At 36.7% G+C, this 12,616-nt stretch overlaps 1 protein-coding gene across 1 annotated transcript in view; it reads left to right on the top strand.

The window, feature by feature from the left end:
• camk1a (calcium/calmodulin-dependent protein kinase Ia) overlaps positions 1-12,616 on the top strand; it is a 45,965-nt gene that overhangs the window by 647 nt on the left and 32,702 nt on the right. The window contains exon 2 of the mRNA XM_056460415.1: positions 1,586-1,697. Within this exon, the coding sequence (XP_056316390.1) occupies positions 1,612-1,697 (86 nt within the window). The 5' untranslated portion in view covers positions 1,586-1,611. The remainder of the gene's footprint in view (positions 1-1,585; positions 1,698-12,616) is intronic.

Below are 12,616 nucleotides of genomic sequence, written 5' to 3'. Positions count from 1 at the left end.
CAAATAACTGCATTGAACAGCATCAGCATTGCGTTCGTACAAAACCATATAGTTCCTAGTACTTTGTGTACAGATCTGAAAATTAAATGTGTACTATTACTGATGAAAGATAATGAAAGCATTAAAGTTATCATAAATGCTAGTATAATCTCGTGAGTATGAGCTGTTTTGGTTATTGAATCTGCACACTAGTTTGATATATAAATAAATGCTTTTCACTGACCAAAGTAAAAAAAAAAAATAAATAAATAAATAAATAAATAAATTTACGCAGCGGATGCCCTTCCATCTGCAACCCATCTCTGGGAAACATCCATACACACTCATTCACACTCAAACACTAAGGACAATTTAGCCTACCCAATTCACCTGTACCACGTCTTTGGACTGTGAGGGAAACTGGAGCACCCAGAGGAAACCCACACGAACGCAGGGAGAACATGCAAACTCCACACAGAAACGGCAACTGATCCAGCCAAGGCTTGAATCTGCGACCTTCTTGCCGTGAGCCGACAGCACTACCTACTGCGCCACTGCGTCGCTCATATGATTTGATTGGGGTTAGGGTTAGGGTTAGTGTGAGTTGGCATGTACCTTATAGTCAGTTAAATGCTTGTTGAAGGAGTAGCATCAACAGATATTAAGCAGACAGTCTACTCATACTCAAATGGACCATCAAAATAAGGTGTTACCAGTTATTATACTAAGGTCTAACAAATCAAAAAAAGTATCTATTTAATTTTCAGTGTACATGTACTTACTATATTAATGACTATAAATTATGCATGATGATGTGCTAAATCCCTAAAGCAATCCCTCACCCTAACCCTACGGGAGAACATTTTGTTAATCAGGCCTAATATTACCCAGTACTTTAATGTAGACATTCACTATAACATAAACATAATTAAATAAGGTAAATAATAATAATAATAATACAAGAAAATAAATAAAAAGAAGTGAGATTTATGCATTGAAGTCATATAAGAAGCACATGGATTGTCCCCCCTCCTTACATTACCAGTATAGTCAGCCTGTTAGAAAGATCAATAAGTATCAGTTAACAGAGTAGTGGCTCCTCAGAGAAGCATTAATAGCGATGTAAATCACATTAATCCATTAAGACTCAATAGTAGCTTCATGTATATAAAGTTCTTCATGACTTAAGGTTGGAAGTGTGGAGTTAAGTAAGTTGCGGTGGTGTGCAATGTTGATGCATTTTTGATAGATATTTTAAAACAGGTAACAGGGTCACTGGAGTTTGCCAATAAAAAATTCATTTCAAAATCTATAGCAAAACTGGCTGACACTGCAGACACGTAGGCTAAATAAAATGCCTTATTACGCAACCACAAACTGTTGGTATGGTCCATCATCCCCTGCATGGAGAAAAGTAACAGGTACCATGTGATGACGGCATTCACACATCTAGGCTTCAGTGGCGGTGTGATGTGGTAATGAACACCTGAACAATGCCACACTGTTTTTATTGCTGTAAGAAAGAATTAATAATCTGTTTTGTGTCATTGTCTAATTTTCCATCACACTGACTTATTTATTGGCCTCTTCTTTTGTGTTTTTGTAGTTTCTTAGTGGCAAATCAACTATAAAATGCCTTTAGGAGAAGATGAAAATGGATGGAAAAAAAAGACAACTGATATCAAGGAGAATTACGATTTCAAGGAGGTCTTGGGGACGTGAGTGTTGGATTAAATAATTGCTTGATTTACCACAAAAGTGCCCAGAGCTTTGTTTGATTAATCTCACATGCAACTGGCTTCTGCGATATTGCATTTGGTGTCTGTGTTATTTTGCTATTGTTTATATTGTGTTGTATAAGATACTTATTTATTATATTCAATCAGCTTTTATATTATACACTCACCGGCCACTTTATTAGATACACCTTACTAGTACCGGCTTGGACCCCATTATCTCTTCACTGCCTTAATCCTTCGAGGCATAGATTCAACAAGATACTGGAAATATTCCTCAGAGATTTTAGTCCATATTGAGATGATAGCATCACGCAGTTGCTGCAGATTTGTCGGCTGCACATCCATGATGTTAATCTGCCGTTCTACCACATCCCAAAAGGGCTCTATTGGTTTGAGATCTGGTGACTGTGGAGGCCAGTTGAGTACAGTGAACTCACTGTCATGTTCAAGAAACCAGTCTGAGATGATTCACGCTTTATGACATGGCACGTTATCCTGCTGGAAGCAGCCATCAGAAGAGGGGTACACTGTGGTCATAAATGGATGGACATGGTCAGCAACAAAACTCAGGTAGGCTGTGGTGTTGACACAATGCTCAGTTGGTACTACTGGGCCCAAAGTGTGCCAAGTTGACTCCAAATTCTGAATGTAGCAACAGAAATCGAGACTCGTCAGACCAGACAGTGTTTTTCCAATCTCCGTGAACATGTCAACATGCCTAGATGCATTGAGTCGCTGCTATGTGATTGGCTGATTAGAAATTAGTGTTTAGGAGCAGTTGGACAGGTGTACCTAACAAAGTGGCCGGTTAGTGTATATCATATATTCTTTCCTTCATTTTAGGTTAGTTGTCTTCTGTATTTTGATGTTTTATAATTAAAAAAAAAGTTTATATTTTGGTTTTATTTTTCATTTCATTTTAGTTTTTGTTCAGTATACATTTATACAGGGCGGCTGTAATTTAGTTTAATTTAGTTCAATTTTTATTTATTTACATTCAGAAATTTTAGAAGTTACTTTCAGTTACCTGCCTTAGTCTTTTGTCTCATATTCATACTTCATTTAAGCTTTTTTTTTCAGTTAACAAAAACATTTTATTAGTTTCTGTTTTAAACAAACAATCCTGGTTTGAGTAATTTTATACTTTGGGGCTGATACGAGAACAATAAACCCATACAAAGCACACTTTCGAAGGGGTTCATGACACATTATTCCCAGCTATTGGGTCATTATCACTATAAAGTGTCTTTGATGTCCCACAAGACTGAATCAGTCCTATATGAACATAATGCGAAATAATGAAATTATGATGTTTTATTATGGTTGGTTAAACCTTTACACAATTATATATTTTATAATCACACTGCAATGAAAATATACTTATACTACTTTAAATTTGTCTATGACAGGGTTGACACAATTTGAGCTTTTTCTGCTTGCAGATTATTTGTAACAAGTGCAGGAGCTTGACCAACAATAATTTCTTACAGCCTAAGGTCTTATTAATACAACAACTATGTGGTTAAATCAAAAATCTCAAACTTTTTTTTTTTTTTTTTTGATGTCTCAAAGGCACTTCATAGTGATAATGACCGTATTATGTTGTTTTAAAATAGCTTACTGTACACAGTTTTCCATTATATTACATTATTTCGTGTCACTATTCATTGTTAGCATATGTAATAGCTTCATTTCATGCTCAAAGATTGTGTATTGGGTGGCACGGTGGCTCAGTGGTTAGCACTGTTGCCTTACAGCAAGAAGGTCACTGGTTTGAGCCTCGGCTGGGTCAGTTGGCACATCTGTGTGGAGTTTGCATGTTCTCCTCGTGTTCACTTGGGTTTCCTCCGGGTGCTCCTGTTTCCCCCACAGTCCAGAGACATGTGCTAGAAGTGAATTGAATAAACTAAATTGGCCGTAGTGTATGTGTGTAAATGCGAGAATGTATGGGTGTTTCCCAGTACTGGAAGGGCATTCGCTGCTTAAAACATATGCTGGATAAGTTGGCCGTTAATTCCACTGTGGCCATCCCTGATAAATAAAGGGACTAAGCAGATGGAAAATGAAGGAATGCTTGTGTATTGTGCATCTTTCAGCAAAATACTAGCCTTTTTGTGGCTTGAATGAAGTCTGTATGGTATGTGTTTAATAGACATCTAATAGACATCTAAATGTAGATGACATGGCTAAAACAAGGCTAATTTGGGCTGTCAGTGAAAACCTTTTAGACATCTCAGAATATCCCGAAACTACACTAGTCATCAAACACAGATTAGTGTAGTCATTCCTTTGTATTTGATGACTAATCTAGTTTGGGTCTTTTCTTAGATGTCTATTAGATGTTCACTGACAGACCAAATTTAGCCTTGTTTTAGCAAAGTCGTCTATGTTTAGATGTCTATTAGACGTCTATTAGACTTCATTTAAAAACATAAAAATGCTTGCTGGGTATATAGTTCCAGTTGCTCTGTTTATCTTTTTATTTATTAGTTTTGTGACAATTATCTGTGTTGGGCTGCTGTCTTGAACTAAATGTGCCCACATGAAAAAAATGACCTCATGAAAAAATACTATAGTAATTTATAGTAAATTCTGCAAATAGTGTTTTGAACCATACTTCAGTAAAGTCTATCATTCCGTGTGTATTATAGTTTTTACAACTCTTTGTTAATGAATGCTCTAGAATACTGTAGTATTAACTAGTGAACTGATTAGCTATAATAAATACTGTAGTATATAGTTATTACAATAGTAAACTGTGGTATAGTATAGTGTAATATACCCTACAGTTGTAAAAGTATTAACTACAGTATTGGGTCAGTTGTTTTTATTACTATAGCTGCTATTTTGCCATAGTAACAGATTAATTCAAATAATTTACTTTATGAATCAATATAGTAAATTAAATTATTGTCAATTCTGCAAAAAGTGTTTTGAACCATACTATAGTAAAGTGCATCATACTGTATGTATAATAGCATTTAAAACTCTTTGTTAATGAATGCTCCAGCATACTGTTGTATTAACTATAGTGAACTGATCAGTTATAAGAAATACTGTAGTACACTTTAATTATTACAGTAGTAAACTGTTGTGTATTAAAGTACTGTATAATATACCCTACAGTTGTAGAAGTATTATTCATTCATTCATTCATTCATTTTCTTTTCAGCTTAGTCCCTTTATTAATCAGGGGTCACCACAGTGGAATAAACCGCCAACTTATCCAGCACATGTTTTCCAGCACTGCAACCCATCACTGGGAAACACCCAAACACTCTCATTCAGACACATACACTACAGACATTTTAGCTTAACCTAGTCACCTATACCACATGTCTTTGGACTTGTGGGGGAAACCGGAGCACCCGGAGGAAACTCACCCAAACACGGGGAGAACATGCAAACTCCACACAGAAATGCCAACTGACCCAGCCGAGGCTCGAACCAGCGGCCTTCTTGCTGTGAGGCCGCCCTGTAGAAGTATTAAAAGTCCTATATCACTATAGTTGTTGTGTTGCCATAGTAACAGATTAATTCAAGTACTTTACTATAATATGGTTAAAAACACTTAAGTTTTTACTATAGTATTTTTCATGTGAGTGATATGTCTAATGCGGCACCTGTGAAGTTGTCCTAGACCTGAATGCAACATGATGCTTCTCAACCATCAAGAAGTATTCTTCTCCCTAATGGTGTTCTGTAGCTTTCTTAATCTCCTTCATTTGTTTCAGTCAGTTGAGAATAACAATATGTCATGTTGGCATTCTAAAAACAATTTTCAGAATATGTTGGCACTGAGTGGCGTCTGAAACAGAACTCATCCATTTTTCTGTTGGAGCAGTTGCCTCTTTTTCTCACTTTGCTGGGTGTGATTAACGACACCTCGACGAGGCACGCAGCAGGCTTTCATTAGCAGTCAATATTGAGAAATTGTTTAATTTATTTTCACATTTATATACAGTGGAGAGAAAAATGACAAAATCTACAATTTCCTATATTTTAAGATCAATACTTGCTTAGTCATGTTTGAAGTTATCTAAAAAATTGCAATTTTACTAATAAAAACTCAGTATAACAGTATGGAGTGTTTTCAAGACACATCATCAGTCACCATATTGGAGAGCAGAACATAAACAAGGCCACTGAACCAAATGAAATGTGCATTTCGCTGATTACTGCTGCTGAAAATGATCAATTATTGTCACTTTTTGGCCTGAATATAACATTTAGGGCCCTATCATACACTAGTAAGACGCAAGACGTGTTAGGCGCGATTTGTTGCAATCTTCAGACCAGCACAACAATAATTTTTACGTTTTGCACCACGTTGTTTAAACAGCTAATCCATTTGCACCACTTTGGACTCATGGGTGTGCTAGCCTAAAAAGTAGGTGTGTTAAGGCGCATTGTTGGCGCGCTGCTTTTTTCAGTTCATTCATGACAATTTGCATTTGTATAATGTTATTATTATTAGCAGTTTATTTGTTATATGCATATTTATATTTGTTTTAATAAAAACAAGTTTAGATTTGTCCACTTGTCAGGTTTTGGAGATGTAGAGTATGCATCACCATATATGAATAGGACGTGTGTTTGGATATAGAGTCAGTTTTTTGACCACACTTCATTATTATTGTTTATTCGGTTATTATTTGTTTGCTGAAAATTAGAACTTAAATAGTTTAAGCTAATTTTTGCGCTTAACAAATGAAATTACATATGAAGGCTAATGGATGTCTTCAGTGGAGTGATACACTGTTTCCTTATCCACGAAAGTAAAGGAGTAAAGAGTAATAGTAAAGTAAAGAGAAAGTAAAGAGGCTGAATGGAGGAGGCTTATTCTTTATTCTATTTATCCTCTGTTTAACTGTTTTCTCGCTAGTGAAGCGTTCAGTTTTCCCACTTACAAAGTCCGCCATGTAAATAGCAAATGTGCCATGGCGCGACACAACTGAATCTTAAAGGAAATGGAAGATGAGACTCTGATTGGTTTAATGCACATTATGCTCAAAACACACCCATAACTATGGCTGGGCCGATAAACGAAGTGATATTGAATCGCGATAAAATTATGTAAATAACAATGGAAGTTTTTACTCTATTTTAATCTAAGAGCCAATAACATAGCAGAAATGTACATCGATAGGAATCTAATGTATGTTGATATTAGAGATGTATTAAATTGTTGGCCACCAAAATTTATCCGCCAAAGTATGTTATGCCATTTAATGGACCCTCTAATTTTTGTGGCTTCAGTCATTGTTGGGGTACTCTTAAATCTGGAAGTATCAACAACTTATTTCGAAATATATATCGTCATTGTTCAATATAGAAACTAATTATTGAGATTGCATTTTTGCCATATCACCCAGCCCTACCCAAAACCCTGTGAGACCATGCGCCAGAACGCAGAGCCTTAAAATAGCAAAAGTGGATTTGGACTCGTCCATAATGCTTTTGCGCCATGCGCTTTAGACTTTGTGCCTAGATCATTAAAATTGAGCCTTTACTGTTTGAAAGACTTTAAGAAGTGATTAAAAAAATCAAACAATAAAGAGCCTATTAAATCATTTTGTCACAATATTCGATTTTTCTGCTTAAGTTAAAAATCAAAACTGCATTTCTTCTAGCCAAAATAAAACAAATAAGACTTTTTAAATAAGAAAAAATATGATCAGAAATACTGTGAAAATGTCCTTGCTCTGTTAAACATCATTTGGGAAATATTTGAAAAAGAACAAAAAAAATCTCAGGAGGGCTAATATAATTTTGACTTCAACTGTATACCGCATTGCAAATTGATTTGTTCTGAAGTCATGTGGCGAGAAACCTGCTGTCAAAGCTTTTATAATTCATCAGAATCCAGTTACTTAGCTAGCAGAGGACAAGAGAGCGAGCGTTCCTCGACCCTAAGCGCACTAGCCCTTTCATGTCGCTAGATATTTTTATACCGCAGAGAGCGTGGGCCGAGCGTGTACGTTTACTGTCACGTTTGGCGCATCTTGGGCTTCGACGTGGCTGTGGGAAAGAGCCAGCGAGAGGGATAAACAGATGGACAGACCGATCTGCCATGCCACACACTCACGCAAGATCTTTCACCAAAAGCACGTGAGCAGCAGGACGGCCAATGCTGGGTGGGAAGCGCATCGCCAAACCTCCAAGGCAGCGCTGAGGGGAAAGTCACTAGCGATGAAACCTTCAGACACACGCAGACACATACACGAGCATATAATATTCATCAGGGGGTTGTTATGAGTGTCTCTCTCTCTCCCCTCCCGCGGCCAGATAGACTGCTATTTCAGATGGCATAACATAATCATTTGGGCATGCTTACTTCAGCTTGAGTTCACATGGCCAGCCTCATGTTAAATCCTCTTCTTTGGAGCCGTTCGTGCCACACAATCACCAGAGATACAGACTTAGTGTCACCGTGGCGCAATTGTTATAGGCTTGACCTGTGTTGTTATTTGACTGGAAGCAAGTTTGGATCAATCTGCAGCATATTCAGATGCCTAAGGAAAAGAGGCTTTAACTGCATTTATAGAAGTCAGCAATTCTGTTCATGTTAATGTTATATTTAGGGGTTTGTTGAACCCTAAACATAAGAATAAGTTTGACTTAAATTTGTAAACCATTTTATTTTAGTTGATGGATCTTACTTTTTTATTCTTTAACTTGTGATTTGAATATTTTTTTATTAGTTTATACACTCACCGGCCACTTTATTAGGTACACCTGTCCAACGGCTCTTTACCTCAAATTTCTAATCAGCCAATCACATGGCAGCAACTCAATGCATTTAGGCATGTAGACATGGTCAAGACGATCTGCTGTAGTTCAAACCGAGCATCAGAATGGGGAAGAAAGGTGATTTAAACATGAGAAAGGTGACTTTGAACATGAGCATCTCTGAACGCACAACACGTCCAACCTTGAGGCGGATGGGCCACAGCAGCAGAAGACCACACCGAGTGCCACTCCTGTCAGCTAAGAACAGGAAACGGAGGCTACATTTCACACAGGCACACTAAAATTGAACAATAGAAGATTGGAAAAATGTTGCTTGGTCTGATGAGCCTACATTTCTGCTGCAACATTTGGATGGTAGGGTCAGAATTTGGCGTGAACAACATGAAAGCATGGCACACATTGGGCCCATTAGTACCAACTGAGCATTGTGTCAACACCACAGCCTTCCTGAGTATTGTTGCTGACCATGTCCATCCCTTTATAACCACAGTGTACCCAACTTCTGATGGCTATTTCTAATCTTCTCAGACTGGTTTCTTAAACATGACAAGGAGTTCACTGTACTTAAATTGGAGGCCATTCACCAGATCTCAATCCAATAGAGCACCTTTGGGATGTGATGGAACGGGAGATTCACTTCATGAATGTGCAAAAAGCAAATCTGAAGGCAAAATGGGGTCCAACCCGGTACTAGTAAAGTGTACCCAATAAAGTGGCCGGTGAGTGAATAAGACCTATACAATACCATTAAACACTAAAAAAAATGTTTAATTGGATTTACTAAAATTAAGGTAAGATGGATGTAAACCAACAATAGGAGACCTAAAAACAAAATGACGAACCTTTGAATATCATAACAGTCCACTGAAAAAAAAAATTATTCATTGGATTTTCTAAATGTTTTAAGGTAAGTGGTTGCAAACAATTCATATGGACTGAATTTAAGCAAACAAATTAAATTTAGTAATGTTCAACTTAATTTGTTTAAATTCAGCTCATAAAAATACTTTGTAACCACGTACCTTAAAACATTTTAGTAATAAAAAGTAAATAAAAAGGCATGTGAAATGGTGTAAGAATCTTTTACAAAAGGCATTACAATTTCCATAAAGATATGAAGCGGCATAACTGTTTTATCATAATAGATAATGCTATTCATACAAAGAATAATACATATTTATCGATCTCCAAATTAACATATAATTTTTGACACGAAAGTGGCTGTTAAAAAATCATGAGTAATCTATAATCTACAATACAGTAAAATAGAAAACAGTTATTTAATTGGTGGAATAAATGCAACATCGGTGACTGAAAACAACTTTATAGTGTGTATTTAAGATTTTGTAATATGGTGGTTTCTGGCTGTGATCATGAAATAGCCCATACAGAGTGATTATAATGCATTTCTGTCTAAAAAAAGGGTAGAAAGCAGCCCATTTTATTGCTCCTAAAGTCTAGCCCTGAGGTGACTCGCAGCTTTGACGCTTCCAGAGCTGACAGCCTTAAGCAAAGTGACGCTGCTTGCTTCTAGTGTAGATGTGGTGTTACATAAATTGTTGCATTGAATTGAATGTGACAATTTACGGTAGAATGGCTCTACACATTTGTTTCATAAATTAAGCCTGTTGTACCTTGTGTCCTTTGCAAACCAATCAAAACCTGCACTCCCAAGAAGTTACCGTATCTATGGTTTCATTTATTTTTAAAATTTTTATCTTAGCCAGCCAGTGAATTTTGCTTGTCACATCCATCAGACAGTAAGCGAACAATCTTGTGACTTCAGCAAGTACACTGAAAAAAAATATTCATTGGATTTGCAGATTTTTTTTAAGGTAACTGGTGGCAAATATTTTATATGAGCTGAATTTAAACAAACTCAATTTAGTAATGTTAAGCTTAATGTGTTTATTTAAATTCAGTCCATATGAATTGTTGCAACCACTTTCCTTAAAAAATGTAGAAAATCCAATGAATAATGTTTTTTTTGCAGTGGACTGTTATGATAATCAAAGGTTCGTAATTTTGTTTTTAGGTCTCCTAATGTTGGTTTACATTCATTCATTCAATTTTCTTTTTCGGCTTAGTCCCTTTATTAATTCGGGGTCGCCACAGCGGAATAAACCACCAACTTATCCAGTATATGTTTTGCGCAATGGATGCCCTTCCATCCACAACCCATCTCTGGGAAACATCCATACACACTCACTCCCATTCATACACTTATACACTACGGACAATTAAGCCTTCCCAATTCACCTATAGCGCATGTCTTTGGACTGTGGGGGAAACCGGAGCACCCGGAGGCAACCCACGCGAACGCAGGGAGAACATGCAAACTCCACACAGAAACGCCAAGTGACCCAGCAGAGGCTCGAACCAGCGACCTTCTTGCTGTGAGGCGACAGCACTCCCTACTGGGTCCCACTTTATATTAAGTGTCCTTAACAACTATGTACTTACACCGAAATTAATAATTTGTTACAATGTACTTATTGTGTAAATACATGTATTTACTGTGTACTTATGCTTGATTAAACACCTGTATGTAATTACATCTGTATTTAAATTCTGTAATTACATTTGTAAATACACTGTTGATTATTCCTTACACCTTAAGCCAGCCTTAAACCTACCCATACCACCAAACCTGTCCATAACCCTACCCCTCTCCCAAATCAAGAGCACCACAAGTGTTCTCAAATACATTATGAACACAGTAAGTACATTGTATTTATTTTTTGATGCAAATACATAGAAGTTCACTTAATATAAAGTGAAACCTGCATCGCCCACGGTTTACATCCATCCAAAGTAAAAAAAAAAAAAAACCCCGTAAATAATCTCATAATAATATACATTGACACATCAGTTCTTTTTTCACATTCTGAGGCTACATCTACATGAATCCAGATACATTTCAGCACTGGAGTCGCATAATTGCATAAAGCCGCATAATTTCCAACCTGACGTTTATTTAGTTTCCGGCTCTGTGAAATGCCATGGCAGTTTGTAAAGGAAAAAGCAGAGAGCACAGTAAAACATTCTGTGTGATTTGAAGAAAAGCAATCTGGAGCCTCTACAAACTGACATTGATCTTTAACAATGCTGTCCAAATGGAGAGCATCCAAAACAACTGCTGTACAATGCCCTCCACCATTTTAGCTAGCTGAGGTGGTTTGGGCATCTGTTTCGGATGCCTCCAGGACGCGTACCTAGGGAGGTATTCCAGGCATGTGCCGAGAGGAGGCCTCGGGAAAGACCCAGGTACTTAACAGCTCCACTGTACTTAGAAACCAAAATGGGCAGTTTCTGAAGGCGATAATAAATAATCTGTTGGGTATTTTGAGCTGAAACTTTACAGACACATTCTGAATTATGTTACATCTTTAATAAAATTTAATTAATAAAATAATGCCCTTTAATAAAATTCTAAAAGGCATACTTCAAATATTCTGCATTAGATCAAACTGTTTAATTGTATAGTAGCCCAATGGAACTATCAATGTAAATGAGCGATTTTTAGCTTTGCACAGACAGTCACGAGCACAGGTTGTTTTTCTTTTGTCGGCAAACAACGAATTCTACAGAGAGCTGAATGAACTGAAGCGGACTGTGTAGTAGGCAAGATCGCTGCAGCTGGGACCTGTCTGCCCTATCAGCAGAAATAAACACGCACAAGGAGAAGCAGAGAGAGTAAGAGAGAGTAATAAATCATGTGAAAGTCCACAATTTCAGGAGATGCTCCTTGAGGTGTGTTGTAATAGTGGCGCAAAAGCAATCTGTAAATGTTAAGGGAAAAGTCTTCAGAAACGAGTCTCAAAAGAGCTGTCATTCTGTATTATTGGACCACACACACACACACCCACATACTATATATCAGGGGTCGGGAACCTTTTTTCAGCAAGGAGCCATTTCTGATTTTATTTTAGCAAATGTATTTTTGTAAAGAGCCATTTGGATGTGTATATTTATCTCAAAATGCCTTTTTTAAAAACGCATTTGCTACTGTATTATTATCAATTACAAACAATTAGTATAGTATTAGTACTAATACTATATTATTATTTGTATTATAATATATTACTATAAATAAAACAGGTTTAAACAAAAGCTTAATTTATGTCCATGTACAACTCAAAAAT

Source organism: Danio aesculapii, chromosome 6 (assembly GCF_903798145.1).
Source record: "Danio aesculapii chromosome 6, fDanAes4.1, whole genome shotgun sequence".
Classification (NCBI taxonomy): domain Eukaryota; kingdom Metazoa; phylum Chordata; class Actinopteri; order Cypriniformes; family Danionidae; genus Danio; species Danio aesculapii.
The sequence above is the reverse complement of the archived record's forward strand: the minus strand, read 5'-3'. Positions and strand labels throughout refer to the sequence as shown.